Source organism: Micropterus salmoides, unplaced genomic scaffold (genome assembly GCF_014851395.1).
Source record: "Micropterus salmoides isolate LMB-PRFRI ecotype aquatic unplaced genomic scaffold, ASM1485139v1 Ms_hic_scaffold_7, whole genome shotgun sequence".
NCBI classification, from domain to species: domain Eukaryota; kingdom Metazoa; phylum Chordata; class Actinopteri; order Centrarchiformes; family Centrarchidae; genus Micropterus; species Micropterus salmoides.
Genome location: NW_024044459.1, coordinates 16,755,981 through 16,779,816, shown reverse-complemented (window position 1 = coordinate 16,779,816; position 23,836 = coordinate 16,755,981). Strand labels below are relative to the sequence as shown.

General features: G+C 39.3%; 1 protein-coding gene across 1 annotated transcript in view; it reads left to right on the top strand.

The window, feature by feature from the left end:
• Positions 1 to 3,236: 3,236 nt before the first annotated feature.
• Positions 3,237 to 23,836, top strand: part of tmem8b (transmembrane protein 8B) — a 34,513-nt gene continuing 13,913 nt past the window's right edge. The window contains exons 1-8 of the mRNA XM_038704193.1: positions 3,237 to 3,517; positions 8,341 to 8,530; positions 9,082 to 9,289; positions 12,668 to 12,801; positions 13,584 to 13,852; positions 16,293 to 16,675; positions 22,228 to 22,324; positions 22,906 to 23,029. Coding sequence (XP_038560121.1) covers positions 3,433 to 3,517; positions 8,341 to 8,530; positions 9,082 to 9,289; positions 12,668 to 12,801; positions 13,584 to 13,852; positions 16,293 to 16,675; positions 22,228 to 22,324; positions 22,906 to 23,029 — 1,490 coding nt within the window. The 5' untranslated portion in view covers positions 3,237 to 3,432. The remainder of the gene's footprint in view (positions 3,518 to 8,340; positions 8,531 to 9,081; positions 9,290 to 12,667; positions 12,802 to 13,583; positions 13,853 to 16,292; positions 16,676 to 22,227; positions 22,325 to 22,905; positions 23,030 to 23,836) is intronic.

The window sequence follows — 23,836 nt, the reverse complement described above, 5'->3', positions numbered from 1 at the left end:
TTTAATAAAATACTCTAAATGGGGATATATAAAAATGTGAAAACATACAAGTGCTGTCTTTTTATTCAGGACCATTATGTAGTGATTGCAGTACCTGATAGAGGAATGTAAAAAACTCTTCGTGAGGGGGCGCTCTTTAGCCATAAATATCTGAGTGGCCACAGTCTGGAGGGATGGTACAAGCGCACTCAACATTTTTTAAGCCAAATGCCTTTCAGGTGGCTCAAAGTAGTTTTCTTCATTGACACAGGAGCTGTTTTGAAGATAAAGTTTTTTTATGTCCAAGCTCAGCGCAGTTTTCTCCATATGCACACTTGCAGTAACATCTCTTCTCTAGAGACATTAATGAGTTTCATGCCTATGCTTTTGATTACATTTGTGCAAATATTGTGTTGCAGCAGGCAGGGAATAGGGTGCATGCTGCAGGCAGAGTGCTGTGTACCCAAACTGAGCCGTAAAGGAAGAGTGCTTAACTTTAGCAGCTGGTCACCCATTCTTTCCCCTCCCTCTCTTGTTTCCATTTTGTCTATTTATCTCTTTAACTGAACATGTTGCACACAGTTGGTGTGCTCACATATTGGTATAGACCATCTGAGTTCACTCTGGCAACAAGTTATATATTTTTTTCCTCCATAGGATTTTTAGGCCAAGGATTAGGTGCAGCAGTGGATTTGAATGTTTGAGTGTCTTCCCAGGAAGCCAGCTGGTTAAAATGCTTAACTGGAAGCACTTCATGCTCTTCTGTGTGTGACTGTGTGGCTGGTACAACTGAGGCTGTGGAGAGCCTCACCTTAGGGAGAGCAGAAATAACTCGGGCCATGGTGTGTGTGTGTGTGTGTGTGTGTGTGTGTGTGTGTGTGTGCATGCACCCAAAACCCACACACACATCCTCCACCACCTCCTACCACCAATTTTTAAACTGGTTTGCTGGTTATGCCTTCATCTTCTTCCACCACATGTCACTGTGGGAGGCATTACCAAACAGCATGAACCAGTTTTTAAAGTTTAGATTTTATTCATGTAAGTAAAACTTGCCAGATATTGAGATATAGTCATTCAGAGAAGCTTTGTCTCATACATGTTTTAAAGGTATGTTATAACAGATCCAGGGAAATGTCAATTGGGGGTATTTATTTAGTCTCTCTATTGTCAGAACTGATCTAATCCTTTCTTGCTGACCCGGACTGCCCTTAATTGCAGTAATAATCACTCACTGGGTGGGTTCCAGGGCTCCTTTTACAGAAGGGTGAGGTTGTCCTTTTGTCTGGCCAGCATATCTGGCAAGCTTTCCATCTGATGTAGAGTATTTTGGCTTTGAGGGTTGTACAACACTTCAGAACCTAGAGGGTGACAGCTTACACTGGATTAAAAGGTGATCGGGACAGGTTGCCAGACACAAACCGATACACTCGTCAACAGCTGTGCGTGCAGTCACGGTGTCCAAACTTGAATGTCTCAGGACCACTGGAGGAAGCAGACGCAACTGGAAGAGACTCACAAAACTCCCAAAAGGGGTCAACCCTGCCTCTGAACTTTAGTGGCAGATTTTCTGCATCTTTAAAGTGTTTATATGGGGATACATTGTATTTACAGCTAAATAAGGATACACCAGGCCATTCCAATCAGATAGTGAATCTGCACTCTAGCTGAGATCATTATTGCAGTACTGGGTAGCTGTGTGTGGGTCGTGGTATCCAGGCGATCTGGCAATCAAGAACAACTTTGAAAAAACATTAAGAGTAAACTTTGAGTGCTGCTGACAGTATGCCAGTAATCACCGTGTTACAAAGTCACCACAAAGAATATTTTCTCAGGTATTCTTGCTGTGTTGTCCCATATCCTTGTCAGAGTGACAGGAATATCTTACTTCACAAATCTTACAAGTCGGGATATTTTCTCTGTCTCCACTTCACTTTTTTGTGGACTTTTCGTTAGACTGTGAATAACTGGCTGAAATGGTGTCAGCTCTGAACTCCTCCAAACAAAATAACAACTCTCAGTCTTGAAGAGGATTCTTGTGTTTTTGAATTGATCATCGCCCCCTTTGTTCTGTATCTGACTCTGACCTTCCTGTGGAGGTGGTCAAGTGTCAAAATATTCCTGCCAGTCTGCAAAGAACAAAGAAAACCTTTTGTCTTTTGTGACTGTTTACAAAAAGTCAGTGCAATGCAGAGCTTAGGTCAATCAATAGAATAGTCAGTTGCAGCCTAAATGAAACAAACTCCAGGCACATTGGGCTACTCAACTGTGAACAAATTTCGCTCGAAAAACGAAGTGTGTTTGGGGTTAATTTAAGGTCAGCAACAGATTGTCACAATGTGAAATTCATCCTGCTTATGTCATTCTTAACCTTGGAGACATTTGCTCTTCCTTCAGTGTGCACAATTCAGTTTAATGATTCATTTGTGTCAAATAAATTATACCCAACCTGATTCAGGAGCTCATTTGCTCTCTGATAGATCTGCTTGGACAGTTATGAGTCATCTTGAAGTCACCCCCACAGCCTAAAAATAATCATGACTGAGAATCTGGGTCAGTCTTAATGTCCAGTTCCTGGAGGGAAAATGATCACTGTCTGAATTGCAAAATCTTTGCAATTGATATTAATTAAAATTTCATATTAATTTGACCTTATTAAAACCCAGCATGTAACGCTTGAATATTTGATTAAGGTGGCAAATTAGAACAAATGACCAATATACATTGTTGTAACACCAAATAAGGACATATTTCATGTTTTATTTGTTATATGGGCTAATTCTTGTAATTCTGTTTTGCCAAAAAGTCTCTCACAAAGACATCTACATGTTATCCCTTCATAGTGGCATTACTTTATATTTCATAAGCAGTTCTCATAAAATTTGGAAAGTGTATGAAGGTGAATGGATAGAAATCTTGGTCTAAACACAAGTAGGCCTAATGTGTTTTGTTACAAATGAAACACACTGCATTGCAGAAGAAGTTACAAAATTGAACCAAGATGAATAGTCCTGTTTCTCAGGACACACATGCATCTGAGTTCAAACGGCTGTACAGGATCAGGTCGGATGCTCTGCCCCCCCCAACTTTCTGTCCCGTGTCCTGGGAGAAGGGGATGCAGCCTCCGGCGGACAGCTGCAGCCTCGGTACTCCTCACTCGGTTCTGCGTGTGTGTGGTGTGTGGTGGCCCGGACGTCGAAGTGACGAGCCTTGTGGTGCAATCTACGTCTGCACCGTCCCCGGACTGACAGGGCCGGAGGTCCAATGAAAAGAAGTCGACATATTGAGGTTGTCAAATCAAAGCCAAAGGGGAGGCGCTGTCCCGTCGTCGTCTGAATTACGTCATGCACAAACAGCTGGTCTTTGGCAAAAATCTGAAAAAATGTAGACCAGCACAGCGACTGAGAACTGCACCCGGGCTGGAGCCCTTCACTAAATATTTAGCTTTTAACGATGTGGCAACTGGAGCGCTTGGGCTCAGGATGTAGCCCTCCGAGGCTCCTCTTGCTTGTTTACACCTATCTCTGCGCTCTTGGAGGTGAGTGCTTTCCGTTCAGTGAGTGTGTGTTGCTTTGATTCACGAGGAGCTGTTCCTTTTGTCGGGGTGCTGAAACGCTCCCGGAGAGCGGCAGCGTGAATCCCGTCTTGCGGTTTGAATTCAGTGTCCTAAACATCCGCAGCTGCTGCTTTGAGTCTCGGTCACCAACAAAAAGCGTTTTCATGAGCACAGACTGGCTTCAGTTACGCGACGCACGGGGAAGGTTGCTGCTAATAATGGCACGCAACACATTGACAGATGCTCCTATAGGTTGCACGTTACGATACTGAGGGCTGAATGTGGCCACAAGAAAACCCATCAGCTTGGACGCTTTCGTTGCGGTTTGCCTTTGGTTGTTTGTCTTTGTTAAAGAAAGCAAAGACAAGTTAAGACACGTTGGCATAATGCAAAAATATGACCAAATTCATCGGACGTCCATCGGACAATGAGGCAATGTTTAAGTTAAACCTTGTTATTTCCTGCTGCTTAATTGAATATTAAATAGCGATATTTAAGTTAAACATTTGAAATAGCCTAAATTTGGCTCGATTTTTATCATGAAATGTAGCCTAATCAAAAAGAACAACACATTTGTTCCTTCTCTGTATTTCCTGTTCAGGCTCATGTAGTCAGACATGAAGTGAAAGAATGCTCAGGTATCTTTTGTGGCCAACCACCAAGACTTCCTTGCTGCCTTAAGACAAAAACCTCAGTGCTTCACTGTGGGACAACAATGAATCCATACCTACAGCAGGCGCTGTACTGGCTGTGGTCGCCAAGACCTTATCCAGGTCTGTCTGGGGATATTGCAGTCCCATGACAAACTTGTTGCTGTTTTCATCAGTTTATGTCAATTTTTGTACTGAAGTCAGTGAGATCAGTTTCCCACTTTACCCATTATTTCTGGATTACTGGGGGTAACTTTTTTAGTACACATGACAGTGAGGAGGATCAGAGTGATATTTGAAATGTTGGTCTTATTCAGAGGACAATGCAGAATGCAATGCTTTTCTGAACAAAAAAAAAATTATTTAAATGGTCATTGTCTGGATGATGAGTTTGTCAACATGAGGTAGGTAGGATGTTCAGTTCTGTATTGATCTTGGTGGGGTTTGTTCGTATTTCACATGTGACAGCTCTGGTGTTGACGTCTTTGAGGTTGGAACTGGAAGATGCAGTCATTTTCATGGCTGTGTGTTTGATTTTTAATGCATTTCATCCTGTTGTTGGGTGTGAGAAAAGTAGAGGACAGTGTGTTTCACCAGGAGTGGGAATTGATTCCCAGTTTACGCCAAATTCTGTCGTTTAATTGTTGTTGTTACAGATGGTTCTTCTCATACATCTTTTTTTTTTTTTTTTTAAGATTTCCTACAAGATCATGCTAGTGAAAGCAGCATTTACCTATACGGTGTTCCAAAAAATAAAGTTTAAAGACTATCCAGCCAAGGATTCAATAAATCTCTAGTTGAGATGACAAAAAGCAGGATTATGTCTGTATTAAGCCTCTAACAGAGTAAAACAGTGGTTGGGAGGCGCTCATTGAAGAGATTACTGAATTCAGAGCCTTGCTGTAAGAAAGGCTGTAAGCACTCTGCTGCCTTTATCTTCAAATGAAATGTCTTTATTTAGATGGCAAGCAAACAAACATATTTAAATATTTTGGCACACTTACACCTTCAAATTAAGAGCAGTGACAGTGTGTGGCTGCTGATTTGTCACTGCATTGTGCTGTTTTTGGGGTGTGTTTCCTTTGCATAATCTTTTTTCCACATAGAGGTGGTTTGAAAATAGATAGTTTATTTGTCTAATTTTCTAATAATAACTTTGCATGTGGGTTTCAGTCATGTATTTGATTTGGCACAACCACCTCAGATGCTGATGTGTTTTGAAGTATAGCTGGTCTTGTCAATTCAGTCTTACTGAATCCACCTATAATATATATTAAAACATTAAGAATCATAATTGTGACATGAAATCTGGCTAACGCAAGGTTGTGACAATTACCAATAAAATGTCTATTTCAGAATATCGACCATTTACAATCACATAATACAATCATTGACATAAACTACAAATAAAATAAATTATGTGCTGCACACTATCAGCACTTATGGTAAAATTATTAAATAGCTCTGTTTTGCAGTCTTTTGGTAGGCATTTTGCCATACCAAAACGCAGCTAATTGGACCATTGTTTTTTGTTTTTGAGTCCTTAATATGAAGCTATGTCTACTTGCAAACCCCACAGGGTGCATATCTTTGAATTGTGAGCAGTTCAGTCGAAATAGATCTCCCCTTACTTAAATATTTGAATATTTTTTGTCCGCTGAAGAGGTAAAACTATGTGTGTGTGTGTGGGGGGGGGAATTGGATAAAAGTCTGAAATATTTACATTTTATGTAGCAGACACTGGATTTTCTTAGTTCATACCACCAGTAATCACCTCATAACCCCTTTTGGGGGTCCTGACCCCCAGATTGGGAACCACGGATTAAGAGTGTGTTCAAGCTTGTGTTTGATGTAATAAATGTTGCCTTTCTTGTACCTGAGGTTACGTTGCTTGAAGAATGTGGCAATGAGCTATTCATCCTAATTTAAAGACTTCTTTTGTATACTGCAATCATTATACATAACCACTGTTATATCCAGATGCGCAAAATTGAGGTATGTTTTTCCTTTCAAACATCTGTCTTACCAACAAGTAATCAACTAGTTACAGTATGTAATTAACTTTTATTGGTTGTAGCTGTGATCTGTAGCTGGAAGAAACCCTGCCAGTTTCCTTCTAATCAGACAAGCAGAACATATGGTAGGCTTACTGCACCACACTCCACATATTGAGTTATAGCGCTTCAGTCTGCGACATGTGACCAGTCTCTCTGCAGTCAAAGGTATCAATGTAATGAAAGGGCAAAGAAGACCCTTAATGTAAAGAAGGCTTATATATAATGCAGATAGCAGACCAGAGGAAGGCTGGAATGAGAGTGAAATTAACCCTGGGTGCTTTGTATGGGATTAGGCTTTAGCTCTTGACAGAGAGAATGCTTCATTCTTCTGAGTTTCTGCCTCTTTATTCTGCGCCTTTAGTATTCAAGGTTGCTTCCATAGGTGAAAGTGAGCTTTGAGGACTGGTGAAAATGTGTGGGAGAGGAGCAGAACAGAGCCTTTTTTTCCACGTATTCCTGACACACATTAGAACACCCCGCAGAACACCTTTTTCATTATGCATCCACGCCTCAGTGCCTTGTCACTGTAGAGGGTCACTTGGTTTTCTGTATTTCGTGTCATCATCAAGGTAAAAAGCAGATTCACTGGCAAAACATGCAGCTGCAAATGACAGCATTAGTACAGTGAGCTTGCATACTGTCTCGCTTTAACTCATAAATGAATTGGGCGCGTGCTGTTTTAGCTGCACAGGCTTGTCATTGCATCCTCAAAACAGCATTGTCAAATTTTTACTATTTTTGTACTAATTGCAGGTGAGATTCATTTTCTCCCAAAAGAAAGAGAAGAGTGAATGCATCACCACAGGTTTACCAAGTACAGCTGGTAGAAATGGTTGATATGCACAAACACAAAGGGAGCATACTACAAATGGAAAACATTCTCCTCCAGTGAAACATTAAGGTCCCTCCCCGTTGTCCCCATGAAATTCCGCTGCCTTCTTTCTTACTTATGTTTATATTCATGATAACACTTACCTAACAGATGCAATATTTTCTAGTATAGCAAATGAGTGACTCACACACAATTTCCCCCGATTTTGCCCACCTACTGGGAGTGCACGATGCCAGCCAGGCTCATGTAGGTAATATGGGAGATTACACCTGTCACTTGTGCTGCTGCTTTTATATGCAGAGCCTTCGGTGGATGTAATCCAAGGATTTGACATTATGCAGGACGCGAGTGAGCCCGCATACATCCATCTCCCTCAGCTGCTTTAAAAGGAGTTAAAGTCTGTGATCATATATTTAGATGATCTTGCTCTCTACAAACAGTTTGCAGGGTTCAAGGAGAAGCTTGCCATTATGGACTTAAGACAGAGACTGCTGTTCTGTTTACAAGAATAATAGCGCTGACAAATTGGAAAATATTTGTTCTTGGGATTCAGTCTTTATAAGTCGTAATTGTAACTAAACATGCTTTCGATCAATCGGATTAGCACTATGGTTCAAACTGAAATCTTTTAACAACTATCGGATGGGTTGCCTTGAAAATCTGTAAAGACTTCTAATGAGCTTGGTGATCTCATGACAGTTTAGGTAGTGCCACCAGTAGGCCAAGGCTTTCACTTATCCTATGAAATATCTCAACATCTACTAGATAGATTCCCACAAAATCTGGTACAGACACTGATGACCCAGAGGATGCATCCTAATTACTTTGATGATCCCCTGACTTTTCAACTTGCGCCATTATCAGGTCAGAATTTAAATTTGTCCAATGCTTTGGTTTATAACTAAACCCACAAAACGAATCCCTTTCAACCTCTGCTGTACTTTGTAGTGCAAATTAACAAATGTTAACATGCCAACAAAACAAAATAAGACAATATACACGGTAAACATTATCCCCGTGTAACAATAGCATGTTAGCATTGTTATTGTGAACATTTAAAAATGCTAACCAAGATGGTAAACGTGATAAACATCATACCTGCTTAACATAGCATGTTAGCATTGTCATTGAAAATATTTTAGCTCAGAACAGTGCTGTCTCAAAGTACAGCCTCACAGACCACTTTCATTTTCATATCTCATGTGTTGCTTCTATTTATCCTCACACATATTCAGGGACACCTCCCTCTGGTTCTGTCCCCTACAGATTGCCTTTTTGTGACTGAATACTTCACCCGCACGCCTCGTAAGCTGAATGCTTTCAACTCCTTCGCCAGTGTGGAACTGTTCCACTTCAATGTGCCTGACGACACCATGATGGCCGTATGGAACCTCATCACCTTCAAGGAGCAAGGGGGCACGTTTGGAGACAGCTGCCCAAACCGCAATGTGACTGTGTAAGACAATGAGTTGTCACACTATCTTTCCCTTTTTCTGAAGTGGCTTGTGTTTGGCTTAAAGCCTGTCTTTTATTGAAACTGAAGTCTGCTCCTTCTGTAGGGTAAAAATAGATAATAATAACCATTTTATACACTTTACCTTTGGGATAAAGGTTATAGCAGCTGGTTAAACATGAGAAGTCTCTGCTGTTACTGGCAACCTCAACATATGGAGGAACTGCTGTTAAAGCATTGGCTGCATTTAACTTTTAATTTTGCCTGTCTATTTTTATCATATTGCAGTTTGTTTGTTCATGAGAGCCGATATCTCAGGTGACTCTTCTGTGATATTGTGATTGATGTGGACATGGTTATCACATTCAAATACGTGGGGCTGGAGATGATATAAAGTCTTGCCTTTGAATTTTTCACATTTGAAATTGAAGTTGCAATCTGTTCTCATGCTGTTTTTATGGATGAATTCTATATTTTGCAGATGCCTCTGTTTTTTATGAAAAAAATACACCTAACAAGGATTGAATTTTGAATTTTGGCCTTGTGATTAATAGGTACTTCAGGTCAGGGGCTCCTCCAGTAATCAACCCCCTGTACACTCGCTTCCCTCGGGACACAGTCGTCCCAGGGTCCTTTGCTGTGACTCTTACCTGGACTCTTCCAAACCGCACAACAGGAGCATTCAATGTGACAAGCCCACTCCCTGGAGACTGGTTCCTTGCCGCACATTTACCCAAGGATGAAGGCAAGATCTCAGTCAAGGTGAGCCTGAACATTTATCACAAATAAACATCATAGTTTCATGTTAGAATTTGAATCTGTGAGTTGTAGTTTTGGCAATGTAGTTGGTGCAAACATGGTACAAAGTACAAGGTTGTTGTTTATTAGTCATTATTCAGCACAAGGCTGTATGACGAAACGAAATTTGTAGTTCCTTCATGCAACATAACATTGGTCACCTTGTTGTTTCTGCGTTGCACTTCCCACTTACAAACAGTGTGGACAAAACTGGCCTCTATTGGACAAATTAAAATATTTAAATTATGACCTGATGAAAAGTTAAGGGAATAGCTATGGTGCTTAAGTGAATGTCTGAACCAAAATGTACAGCAATCCATTCAATAGGTGTCACGACATTTCACTAAAAACCATCTTTCTAATAGATGTTTAGATGTTTCACTAGATAAATTCTGTTCTTATGGTGGCGCTAGAGGACAAATCAGGGGATCACCAAAGTCTGTAGCATTTATCTTCAAGGTACCGTAAATGTCAATAGCTGTTGAGATATTTCACTAATTACCAAAAATGTCAACCTCATGGTGGCACTAGAGGAAAAGTCATGGCATAACCAAATTTATTAGGATTCATCCCCCTGATGACCATGAATGTCTGTGCAAAATTCCATGACAATGCACCCAATAGCTATTGAGATATTTCAGTCTGCAACAAAGTGGTGGACCTACTGATCAGCAGACCAACATCACCATCCCTGGAACTTTGCTAACAGGGAGTAAAACCCTAATCCAGCACTAGTTGTTTAAAGCAGCAAATGAAAAGCTTGAATCACTGTTTTGTTATCAATCACCCTCTAAAATCACCCTGGTAAAAATGGAATCTATTTATTCGTTATGCCATGTAACTTAAATGAGATCTATATATAAAATATTTTCTTTATGGTTATTAAACTCTTCATGACAGAAAAAACAAAATAAAAATGATTAGTATTCCAGCTGGTGCTGTAGAGCTTAAAGAGGCAGAACAGTGTCAGAGAGTTTTTTTTCATCTCATCATGTTCTCCTATTTGGCCACATAAACACCTGCTGATTTCCATTTCAGGCAATTTATTTGTCACTGGCATGGTGTTCAGTTACGCTTCCTTTGTGGTTTCCACTGGCTGGAAAAGGTGTACCTGGAATGCACAACAATCAAAAATATCATCAAAAGTTGCTATCAACATTGCTTGTACAAAAGAATTGGTTTGCTTTGGGGGCACTGGGAATAGAAGCCACTGTGGCTAAAATGTGACTAGTCTCCAATGACACACTGTATAGATGGAAATAACCTTTAGAAATACCTTTTCCAGATTCTGCTTTCTAAAGCAATTTTCAAGCAACCAAGATGTGATGTTTTCTGTTCAGAAAGGAAACATGCATGGAAGCAATGCAAGCACAACAGGCGGGATGCACAATGCATTTATAACAATCTCAGTCAAACAGTGAACTTAGCACAAAGGATATGAACACTTAGCATAAAACAAAGAAGCAGTGAAAAACTGTATTTACTGTCAAACACTTCATTTCCATATATTCTCCGATATAAATGTCCCTCGTTGCAAATAAGATATGAAACATGTTACTTTTTACACAGCAAGCCTAGAGTAACACTTTATTGAATGTTTTTCATGATTTGCTCTTTCATTTTATATATATATATTTTTTTTTTTGCAGATTAAAAGCAACACTGGAAACTGTCCAAACGCTTTTTCCACCACATGCTTGTCAGGACCAGGTGTCTTGATAAGAGCAGTAAATTATATTCACCCTTTTGTGCTTCTAGACGTTTGTTGGTGACTTTATCAAAGTGCCGGGCAACCAATTATCTTGTATCTGGGTAATGTTGATGCTAGTTAGTTTTGGTCTGTAGTAATATAGTAGTAAATGAAATGGTTGGGGGAATTCAGTGAAAAAGACTAACTCTTAATATAATCACAATTCTTGAGGGGTGTATTTTCTCTCACTTGCCCATTACTTAAAACAAATCTTACTGTTTTTTTTGATGGTCATTATAATGAAAGTTTGCATATTTCCAATGTATTAAATGCTAGATATTGGCCAGTCAATACAATGGAGTGCAATCCTAGACTGCAAATCTATAAAAACAGTGTAATTAAAGACAATTGCACACATTAGTTACTAATTCTGTTGTTCATATGTTTATTTGATTTGTTTAGCATAATTTTTCACCAAAGACAAACACAATAAGATATCTTAGCTTATAAAGTATATCTTTACAATCTAAATCTTACATATTATTCCCACAATAAATCATTCCTGTGTGAACCTTATATTTACATTGAGAGGTGTTCCTTTCTGTTTCATTAATGTGTGTAAATGGGAGTATTCAAAACATAGAACCTCTTTCAATACAATGCAATTCATTACAACAGCACACATAAGTACAGACTCGACAATGACCATTTGAATAAAGCTGAACGTAATCTCTGAAAGGTTGCATTTATTGCAGCACTATTGCGATAGATTGGATTAGATTGTTCAGGTGTACCACTAAACTGGAAACTCAGTGTATACCCCAGAGTTTTCCCTAAAATTGCATTTTCTCAGTGGGTCATTCTGTCTGAAAGAGCTAAAATAATGCAATTAGTCAGGGTTTCAAAGGGGAGTTTTAGTGCTCTATTGCCTGAATTGATTTTTTAGAGGCTTTAACATCCTGCCAAGACTGGAATTCTGGGGGAAATAAATTAATGCATATGTCTTTTTTTTGGCACAAATATGTTAAAATGTAAAGCTATTGAACACCATCAAAAGCTGTCTGCACATACCCATATTGGTGGAGCCTTAATTAAAGCACAACTTGCTCAATAAGACACATGGGCAGGTCCAACTGACAGGCTGTAATAAATCAAAAGGTCACCTCGGCAGCTCCAGGACTAATGCCACATGCCACAGTAATTGTGACTCGAGCAGGAGGGGTTAGTGACTGGTTGACAGAAATGAAGGACCTCATTTGGCATTCACACCTGTCCTTTTGAATCAGGTGCAAAAGGCCGCCGTTCTTTTCTAAAACAAATTTTACAGCAGATCATGTGTAGAAACAACGCACGTCCTCCTGGCTCTAAGTCATCCTGTCTGCTCGGCTCATCTCACAGAGTAATGTGCATCGAGCATTAATGGTTCAGAACAACATGAGGGAAATAGTGGCTGCATGTTACGCTGTATGGCAGATAGAAGGAGACCAGAGTGATATAAATCCAGGAGGGTGACAGGCTGTATGCACACAGTCCATTAGGAATTTTCAGCCAGTTTGAATGATATCTAATGTCCTCCTTACCAGCATTTAGGGAAATATTGGTGAGTTAACCACTAAAATACCATCTGAACCACTGCTGTGTTATCTTTGCAGGGTCTGTCTGAAGAATGCCAGTATCTGTTCCAGCCTCAGCTCATTGTCCAGAGGCTAATTGGAATTTCAGTGCTTTATCCTGGATATTTCATCGACCAGATGATCCCGGTCCACAACAGATCTGCCCTTTATAAGTAAGTATCTTAACTGAGCTTCCAAAAACCAAATGGTGGTTTTGAAATCATGCACTTAGAGAGCTCTGCCTCCCTAGTCCAACTCCTCATCTGCCTCTTAAGTTATGATGTTCCTGGAGTCTTCTAGCTCATCTTGCATTTACTTTAAAATGTCTAAAAATGACTAGACATATATTATATATTTCAAGGAGTTGTGTACTTACATCATTCCAAATGTTCAATGTTCAAAAATCTGTAATTTTATTCAAGGTATTTGGTGTCATATCCCCTTTATTTTTCTGCCTGAGTCACGTCAGACAATGAAGACAACAACTCCCAGAATGCCATGCTCTTTCATGACATCATCAAACTACATCTTTTGTTATTGTTCTGATGTGAGAGACTAGCTGCAGATATGACATACCGTGCCTTTAAAAAAAGATGCAATTTACAAGTGTGTGCTTATAGACAGAGCATCTTTGTTAACTCCCCCTTCTCTAAAAGCCGAGCAATATGAATAGTTTTTCAGGGTTTATGTTAATTTTTTCATGATCTGTTGAAGTTGCTTAATGGGAGGAAAGTCAATTTTATGTATGTTCTTACCATAAAAGTGATTTGTATAATTAAAACAGCAAAGATATACCGTTCTCTTCTAGGAATAATTACTGTACAAACATTAACTTGAATACATTTTTATAAACAGTACTGTTCGACATTTTGCTGTATGACATAGGGTAAAGTCCACTATTACTACCTAAAACGTGTTTGTGTGTGTGTGTGTTTGTGTGTGTGTGCTTGTGCAGAGTATTCATCCCCAATTATATATCTAAGGTGAAGGTTCAGCTGGTAAACTGCAGCACCAAAAACAAGAGTAGCGACAGTTGTCCTGTGGTGCTGAAGATAAGAGCGCGGGCGCCGCCGGTGCATAACTCAAGTGCCCTCGACTGCAGGGAGTGGAACCCTTGTGAATTAGACACCCTCGTACCTGCCTGGGAACAATGGTACTACATCCTGGTGGAGAGATATCTCACTAACTGCAACGTTTACTTCCGCATCGGGGTGCAGGTCACGGGTGAGTTTGTTTTACAGGAAAAGTGTGATTGATGAGCCTTCAGGGTTTTTTTTTTTGTGCTTATGAATTTTATTTCTGGCTTGTTGTGAATTTCAGTTGCCTAAGAACTAAATGTTTTTCTCTTCCTAAAATAATGCAGCAATATGCATTCTAGATTTATATTGGAAAAAAACACATTAAAAAAACAATTATAATATACTATTTATTAGACATTATCAGTCTGGCCATGCTGGTAGAGGACCTTATTCATTCATTGTTAATTCAAATCATCTTGAAGAGGTAGATTAGAAATATTTGATAATTTAAATGAGCCTATGTAACTTTCGTTGAACAACAGCTTTTTTAGCCATCAAGATAATGTTTATAATAATAATGTTTATCTTATTTTACCATATAATGAGGCAAAATCCGAGATTATTGGTATCGGTATTTTATCAGTAAATCATCAATCTTATTGTAATCTTCTCCAATTTAATGGAGGTGGACAGAAAAAGCAACTGCAAAAAAACAAACAAAAATTGTTGTAGTTTTGATTTGAAGATTTGATTTTAAGCATGATAATTTAGCACATTAGTATTCTTGCTTCTTGTCTTAACATTAAAATAACTTGCAATGTTTTATTTGCAAGTGCAATCAGTGTTTTTCACACTGCAATGTGCAAACAGTTGTGTAAAGGACCGATTTTGCCAATTAAACTAAATTATTCAATTATTGGTGATTAAAGGTAATGTGTTGGATTTCTCTTTTCTCTCATCATTTTCAAATAGATTGTGATGTTTATCACCACAATCTGTGAGCTGTTTGCTTCCAGCATTGTTCCTAAGTTTTCTTCCTACTGCTTTTGAAGTGTAATTTAAGACAATACTGGGGTGGTTTCTACTAACTGAGAACTCATAAATTAGGCCAAACAAAGGATTGTGCTTTCAATTTGCACAGGCCCTCTTTAAAAAGGCTTCTTAGGTGTAATTTTATCTTCATATCAAAGCAAATCTTCAAATGTCCTTTAAAGCGTGTCCAAGATGCTCATGCATGAGATGTTATTTTGGACATGTTTTGATGAGCAAGGCCAGAGCGAGAATAATGGTCCACATTCGGACCATTAAGAGGCTCTTCTTAAGAGGTTCAAGAAAAGAACAGAGTCCAAACAGAGGCAATTCATATGGGATTGCAAAGAGGCCAGTGATAGCACGCTTAAGTGTTACATGCTGTTTTGGGGTTGTGGAGAGCTGAGATATTCTTTATGCTCACTCCGCAGGGATGGCTCACAAATCTGTGGGAAGTCTACTCCCATGTAGCGATCCCCTCCCTTTGCTGGACACTATACAGTGCACTTTGTCACCATGGCAACACAGACACTAATTATTCACACTCTGTTTCTTCCCCTGCCTGCCAGGGAGATCTTACTTGACCTTTTGTGGATTTATATTGAAGAACACCTCAGGTTCAGGGACCATCTGGAATCCTCACCTTCTCGCGCTTTCTCACTGTTATTAGCTATTGTTGTTATGAGCCGTTTCTAAAAGATGTGCCCTCATTTGAATTCAGTTGAATTAAAAGGTATCACGGTCAATGGCTAGACAGGAAGTGGTAAAACTAGGTTACACTTCATTATTTATTATTGTTTATGAAGTATCTTCACAGCAGGTGTCTTGCCCTCAATAGATGATTGGACATTGAAGAGAGTTTATGTGTTATGCTGTATATGAAAGCAAAATGAAGCCAGTTCTTTGGATTGTGAATGTTGTGAAACAAAATGGTTACACAGCCCCCCCCCCCCCCCCATACACATACATGAGCAGTGTTATATATTTGGGTCTTAACTGATTTTACACAGATTTTTCTTGTTTCTACTAAAGTTACATTTCCCTCGAACCAGCAGTATTTGGTATTTCAGTATTTTTGGAAGTGCTTCAGCTGCCGGAGCGGACATCAAAATACTTCAAACCCTTTCAGAGACAACACTATGCAAACGAGGCTGAGCTAGAAAAGCCTTTGAAATCCTTTCCCCTTGGGGACTGGCGATATTTGATGGTACGTTGCCAGTTGCCATCACTGACCGTTTTGCAGTGAGTTGGTTTGTGTTGAGTGAAAGCATACTGTTTGCAATTACTGTGAATCTTTGTCTCATTAAAAAGCAGTGTACAGCGCAGAACCTTTCTGTTTAGATTATGGAAGCCAGCCGAAGGGGATCATTTCAAACATTTGCAAAAGATTTGGTTGCGTAGCATGCTTAATAACGCAAGTGAAATAAATGACTTGGTTATTGCCTGTTTATTTGAGATTTGCCAGGGATAATTATTACATTACACAAGATGTTGCAGGGTGCATTTTTAAGACCTTCTGCTACAAGTGAGTGAAAATCCACCTAAATGTTCAGCTTATACAGGTGTCAGTTTGATTGATTTCCTTTGTGAATTTGATATCTTCTTCCTCTGACTAGATTGCTCCAAGTCCAATTTGTCAAAGGACCAAGCACAGCCCAGCTCCACCATGAACATGCCTCAGTCTTTTGGAACAGCGATGGGTTTCTCCCTGTCTGAGACGCTGTCAATGGCGGCCCTGCCCAGCTTGTCGCAGAATGCCAGTCACCTGCACACCTCAGAGGACAGCATCATTTACCTCGCCCCCACCACAGACACCAACAAGTGCTGGCCCATACGTCCGACACTGCGCAATGAGCTGGACACCTTCTCTGTGCACTTCTACGTCTTCTTTGGTCCAAATATATCAATTCCACCGGACAGAGCCGCCGTGTTTGCCATCAACCTGATGCCTGTTTTAGACAGTGGAGGAGTCCTCAACATGGAGCTCAAACTCAACATGGTGAGTTTCTCTGATGACATGATTCCTGCTTGTTTTAAAGGCATTACTAATTTAAAAGACAATATGCTCTTTGGTTGGTCGAAAGGTATGAACACCACATAACATAACTAAAATGACAAGAGTTTTATGATACTTTAGTTTTCATGCAAGAAATCATGATTATATTTCTTATTTATAATCAGCTGACTGAATACAACATGCTTATTCAAGACACTTCACTTAGAATGCAAGTTTAGCTTCGTGTTGTATGTAAAAATAATAATAATAATTGAGCAAGATATTTTTTTTTGATATCTCAACAACGTTTGGGAAATGTGTAGGCATTGCCTATATATTGGAGAACTAAAATACATCTGGTGTATCAGTCAAGTTTTTAAGGATTCTTGAAGGAGACATTTTGGTTCAAGGTGTGGGGGAGGGCTCTCTTGCCACCCTCACCCTTCATCTGCTGTATGCTTTACTATTGCAAAGAATAAGTAGGGAGTAGTAGGGAGTAAGTAAATAGCCAACAGTTCTTGACAGCAAGAGTGAATAATTGGGCTCACAAAGTGTCTGGCTGAGCTAGCCTGCTAAATAAGGATGCTCGTATGGTCATAGAATTTTCTTTGAGAGCTGAAATGGTCATAGCAACGACACAGGCCCCAGTGTTTGGGCTTGTGACATATGTCTCTAATTGAGACCGAACAAAACTCAGCCAAGCAGGATTTGATATGTCTTTGTTAAGCTGTCCTTCAGATATTAATGGCTTTAGGAATGCACCTGCAGTGGCTCTGGGGGTCTACAGGGAGCCAGGAACTGGAGAGCTACAAACCGGCAGATGGAGTTTTAAACGTTTTACTACTAACAGAAAGCAAGCCAGCCAGTGTTCAAATAACAAGAGCATGAAGCATTTAACACCAACAAATGTCATTGATTGTTTGGTACAAAGGAATATCCTGATATTTTGGGCAATATGCTTTTTTCGCTGTCTTCCCAGGAGTTATATTGATATCAGTTTAATCTCTCTGCATTCACAGAAGATATTGGTCAACTATATATATATTTTTGCCAAAAAAAAAGGAGGAAAAATACGCCCTTCCAACAACTTTAAAATTAACAAAACAGTCTCACCACAAGGTTGGTTCAGTAGCTGTCCTGGAGCTTTCGTCCTGACTTGTAAAAAAAAATACAGGTTTGAAGTTGCAGCCTGTGCGCTGTTTCTCCCTGCTTCCAGACAGTGATAAGCTAGGCTAAACACATCTTTGATCTCCACTGAACACACAGAGATGAAATTGACAATCGATCTTCTCATCTAACCCCTGCCAAGAAAGCGAACAGCCTTATTTCCCAAAATGTCAGAGAAAAGCACAAACAGTTGACTTTTGAGGAAATGAAAATAATTGACTGTAATTAATTTAGTGGTTTATTGATTGGTTGCTCGGTTGGTGTGGCGACACGGTGGGTTACAACGAAAAAACTGAGCTCTCAAAAACAAGGAAAAAAAGCATTGAAATGGGGGAAATATTAGTTAAAATAAGCAAAATTATCTGCCAACAGAACAAGAATATTTCACTTGCTACTTAAGGCCAAAAAAACTTGAAACAAGTAACATAAAAGCCGCCTGGTAAGAAGAAATATCTTGTTAGACAAAAAACAAGTATATTTTGCCTTCAATTAAGACAATTAATCTCTAGTTTTTGCAGTGATAGGGGCTACTGTCACCTCACAGAAAAATCATCCTGGGTTTAAATGGCAAATGTGGTGCTCAAGTTGTCCTCATGTTTGTGTGCCCTTCATCCTACAGTCCAGTCAGGAGAACCAGTGTTTGTATGTGTTAGCCCTAATAGCAATCTGTCTTGGCTGATTCCTGCTCATGCATGTTGGCATAGACCCTGAGCCCTCCTGTATAGGCATAACCGTGTATAATCGGTTAATTTCAACTCGGTGGATTCTGCGGATGTCACAGAAACAGTGTGCTGTGATGAAACCTGGTTGCTGTGATTGTTGTATGAGCAGTGAGACGTATTCTAGAGAGAGACTGTCATACTATATTATTCTATGGATAGATTCCTCCCCCCTCAGCGGTGATCTGTCACTTGCTTGTCAAGGGCGCGGAATCTAGTCAGCCGCTGCCAATGTGGGACTCGGCAGATTTGCAGGGCTTTAGGAGACAATAGCTGGAGAGCTGCTTGTCTGCCTTGCATCACTCCGTGAAAGAGTGATAAAGGAATGCACATGGCTTTGATTTCCACTGATACCTGAACTGGCAGTGGATAGGTTTAATCACTTCAGATCCATTTTTCAAAGTTTTCTTTAGGTAGGGCTTATGCTGAGAAAGAAATTGTAGGCACTGTAATGAGTGTTAGTTATAAATAAATATAATAATAACAAATGGGCACTGGCAATAAATAAATTATTAAAGATTATAATTTTTTCTGTATGTATTTATTTACTACCTACCCACCTATTTACATATATATTTATTTATATACATTTACATTTATTATCAGCCAATGAGAGCACTCCATGCCTTGTTATGATCACAGTTGAAGTTTCTGTCCTGCTGTAGAAATGCTTTTGAAGAGATGTTTATTCCAAATAACCTTGAGCATTGCTTTGTTGGAAGATAGCACTCCTGATTGAATTATGCCTATGCCAATCATGTTTCACAATCATAACTAACAGCTGCATAATGGATCAGGCATTAAATCACAATATTAAATGAGAGTAATGTAGCAATGTTCACAACAGTGTTACAAAGTGCTTTACAAGTACCAGCAAAACCCCAAACAAAGTTAGCTTTAAAATTCCTGACATGAATTTAAAACAGGCCACAAATAAAATGAGCAGGCACAAGAAGAATTTAACATAAATTAACAACAATACCCAGACAACAGGAAGGGGTTTTAAAAAGTGATTGAAATCCTTTTTGGAGATGAAGCTGGATGACAGATTGAGCCTGGAGAGTGAGAGTGGAGTCGAAAACAGGAATTTCCTGATTTCTGCAGTGCACGAATGGTTCAGACGACAGATTCAAGAAGGATCAAAGATATCACAAAATAATCAAATGCATCTTCCTTAATATGATGTGCTTCCTGTTGGTGGTGGGCATGTAGCATTTGGCAGGACCGTTTCAAACAGTTGACCAATAGGATTCTAATTCTGAAGACTGAGCTTAAAGGACTTGCGTCAATACAATGTAAACAACTTGAACTATATCATTAAATTGAGCTTAAATGCGGGGAAATAAACTCTTTGGCTACACAGTTTGCCTTTAATTTGTTCAGTACGTGGTAAGCAGGTACACATACACCATAAAGCAGTAGCCTGGCTTCAATAAGCCACCTAATAAATGTTTATCCATCACTAAGTTGTGGACCAAATTGGTGCAGGGAGTGGATTTTGTTATGTTATTTTAGAATGGCATTCTGTTGAATCCTCATTAATGAACAACACATCATTTAATAGCAAAAAGCTTCACATTTCTATCTAAGTATACACCAGTTATTTATTTTATAACAGCGATGCACAAAACAGAACAGTAATACAATAAAGTGTCTTTAAAATGGGGGAATGGGCGAGTTGACCATGTTTGTCTGTCCATGAGTTTTGGTCATTACTGGATCACACAGAGTAAATTCCAAAGGGTTAACTTTCAGAAGAGACTGGGATTATAAACAAAAGGGTTCAAAACCATAATTATGTTTTAGTTATATCATTTTCTGGCTTGAGCGTGAGTTAATCTCATTTTGGGGGATTTCACTGTGGAATTAAATTTTTTAACATTGCATATCAGTAATAGTGACAAAAAGTGATGGAGTATTTTTCGCTGTCTGATGTCATTACTCATCAGATTTTCTGTACAAGTAATGAGATTTTCAATCACAACACATTATTTTTTTCCTTGTTTTGTTTTGTATTTTTTGCCTCAGTAATAGCAATAGTGTAGGCCAATTACACTGAGCAAAAAAAGTCCTAAATGCATGTTGAGTCATATAAGACCTTTGTGGAGCTTTTTCTGGGCCAGGAGGAGGGGCAACAATTTTGAGGGAACTTATTTCCTCCTGTATCATCACATGCTGTACCTTCTTCGTCATACAGGCTTATTTACAAGGTAGTCCTTTTAAAAATATACTGTTGTTCTGATTTTCTGGGTTTGATTGTTTGCACAGGCATTTTGTGTTACAAAGCCCCCCCTTAAACATAGCAGCAGTTTTTGGGTCTCTTGAGCAACATTGGCAACCCTCTTCTACTGTACCCATAAGGTTGGTGGTTGGAAACTGCACCTAAACAAAAGAACTAAAATGCCAATTTTAGTCATGGTGACGCTAGGGGAAAAGTCAGATTGTTGTCAAGATATTTCAGTCTGGACCGAAGTGGTAAGTTGACCAACAAGCCGGCATTGCAATGCTGCAAGCATGCCTCAAGACATGTCTACTTTTGATTGAACTCTTTGATTTAGCCACCAGAAATGTTCATAGCAGTCAGTCTATCATTCAGTCCAGCTTTGGGGGCCTCCTAACCCCTTTTCAGCCCCTGGCCCTGTTTCTGGTGTGCCGGGCTGGTAATCCATCCATGAGTGTTTCTCACTCAATCCTTCATCTTCAAACTGTAGGGCAGAGTCAGGATGAAAGGAGGAGGAGTGGGGAGTGTGTGTGTGTGTGTGTGGGGGGGGTGACTATCTTGAAATGCCAGTGGGTGTGATTGAGTCTTACTACCAAGAGAGTATAGGCCATATGGTGAGTTTAGGAAGCCTGAAATCTCTGCACCTGGCAAAGTGTTTGTTGAGTCACTGCATTAATCAACAACTTAGCCAACTCCCTGCATATACATTATGCTCACTTTGTGCTAGGAGGCCTGATAGAAATCGTATTTATTCAAGAAATAATTGCTTAAAGTTATCCCTACCACTCTGGACTCAAATGCGTGAAATGTGCTGAATCTTGTTCTGGAAAGTTTATGTCTGAAATAGAACAAGTTTTACTGTTTTTGACTGGCAGTTTCAGGTTTAGTAACTTTGTCGGACACTGTGAACCATTTCAACGCTCTGCTGCACCTCCTCTTCCCAATGACAGAGACACTGTAAATAAATAAGAAGGAATTTGGAAACTCATGAAGTGTCAAATTTGAAGCCTGCCTGCACACTGTTGCTTTATGAACACATGCTGTAATTTCTTGCTGCTATTTGTACTCCTGTTGTTCTTTTACTGATACACCAAATTGGACTGTAGTGGTCTCCTTGCACCTCCCTGTAGAGTGAGCCAATTTGTGTAAGCATATGCAGTTCCCAACGCTTGAATAATTCTCCAGGATTTTTTTTTTAATGCATGAGCGCATTAATGTATAATTGATGCTTTAAGGAGATAAACTGCCAACATCTTAATTTAGGTGCCTTAGGCAGGCAGAGGGAGAGCAGTTTCACTTGATTTGTTAGTTTTAAAGTTTATTATCTTACAGCTGAGGGGATATGAGACCTGAGGTAATCATGAACAATGTTGGCACATCTGCATGATGGCAGCAGTTGGTTCATGGTTGGCTGGATGAATGACATTTGCTTGTGTTTCCTCCTGCAGTCTACGCTGAAAGGAGCTCATGTCACAGTGTTTGGCTGCCTGAACCATGGGATGCCTCTTTTCTTACAGGGAAACTCTTCACTGAAATGTGAATCAGGTATGTCAAATTTAACTTTGATAAAACAGCCACATAAACCCCAAATTAATGAACTATTGTTGCTCCATAAGATTATTACAATGATTAAATGCTTTTCTGTATGAATGTCAGACTCAACTTTGAACAACAAATTCACTTCTCCAACTCTTCCTCCAACTTCCCAAACTTTGACTATTCATATACAATTTACTCCAACTATTTCACTTTCAATTTCTCTCAAGACTTCCACTTCAACTGACACTTGAATCTCAATTTTTCACCTACATGGCTTACATTTCAATTCCTTTCAGTGACTGAGGTTTAACTGAATCTTCAGCTCTTTTCAGCACTTTCATTTAAATTGATACTTCAACTTCACCTTCGTGCTTACACCTAAATTAACATTTCAGCTTCTTTCAGTATTTTTATTACAACTTTAACTGTTTCAGTATTTCAACAATTTGAAATGTTTTAACTGCAAAATTTCAGTAGCTGGTAAATGTACATTTTCTTCAGCTTTTTCTTGTCAAAGTGTAAAGCTCTTTCAGTTTCAGAATGTCACCTACACTGCTCTATCATTGTTTTCTTCTGTTGTTCTGCAGAATCGGTGGCCGGGTTTTTCCTTTCTGTGAATGCCTCGACTAATATCACCAAATTGAGGATTCCCTACCCACAAACAGGCACCTGGTATCTCAGTCTGCGCTCTCTATGTTCCACTGAACATGGGTAAGACAGCCGATGTTGCACCTGTATTTCTATAGACATTGGTTTTTCCTGTAAGCTTGCACTCAGCTTCAGTGGAGAACTTCAATGAACTTTTTTTTAGAATTATTCAAGAAAAGTTTCTAGCAAAAAGTTGACACTTTGGGAAGTACGTGTATTCGCTTTCTTGAGACGATTTAGAAAATCAATACCACTGCACCATGGCTGTATTCCAAATTTTGAAGCAACTGTAATGGCTTTTAATTGGCTCTATCCAAAGGTAAGAATCTGCAGCATCTCTGAAGCTCACTCATCAACACACTCTATGTTATTAGTTTAATCTGTACAAAAAACAAAGTGTAAAAACTAAATATTTGGTGTTGTACGCAGGGTTAAGTGTCGGATGTTGTGGAAAAAGTAACTTCTTGGGATCTCTGCTGGTTGCCGGGCGATTCTTGTTTGGTTAATCCACACAAAAGCAAAGTGTAAAAACAACAAATCGTCATCATATGGATTAAAGAAACAACATATACAATGTTAATTTAGAGGTACCAGTAGGTACGTTACCTTTGGACAGAGCCAGGCTAGCTGTTTCCCCATTTCGAGTCTTTATGCTGAGCTAAGTTAGTCAGTTGTTAGGGGTAGCTTTATATTTAGCTTCAGCCTGGTATCATCAACAGGCGTATGAATAATACTCTGATTTCTTAAGCACATCTGTTTTATTTTGTGTTCGGTATTTGTCTGGTTCGACATACTGTGACAACAAGAATTACTTTGAGATATTTCCACTGTGGCTAAAATGAATCAGACTGCACAACCATTTTGCATCTT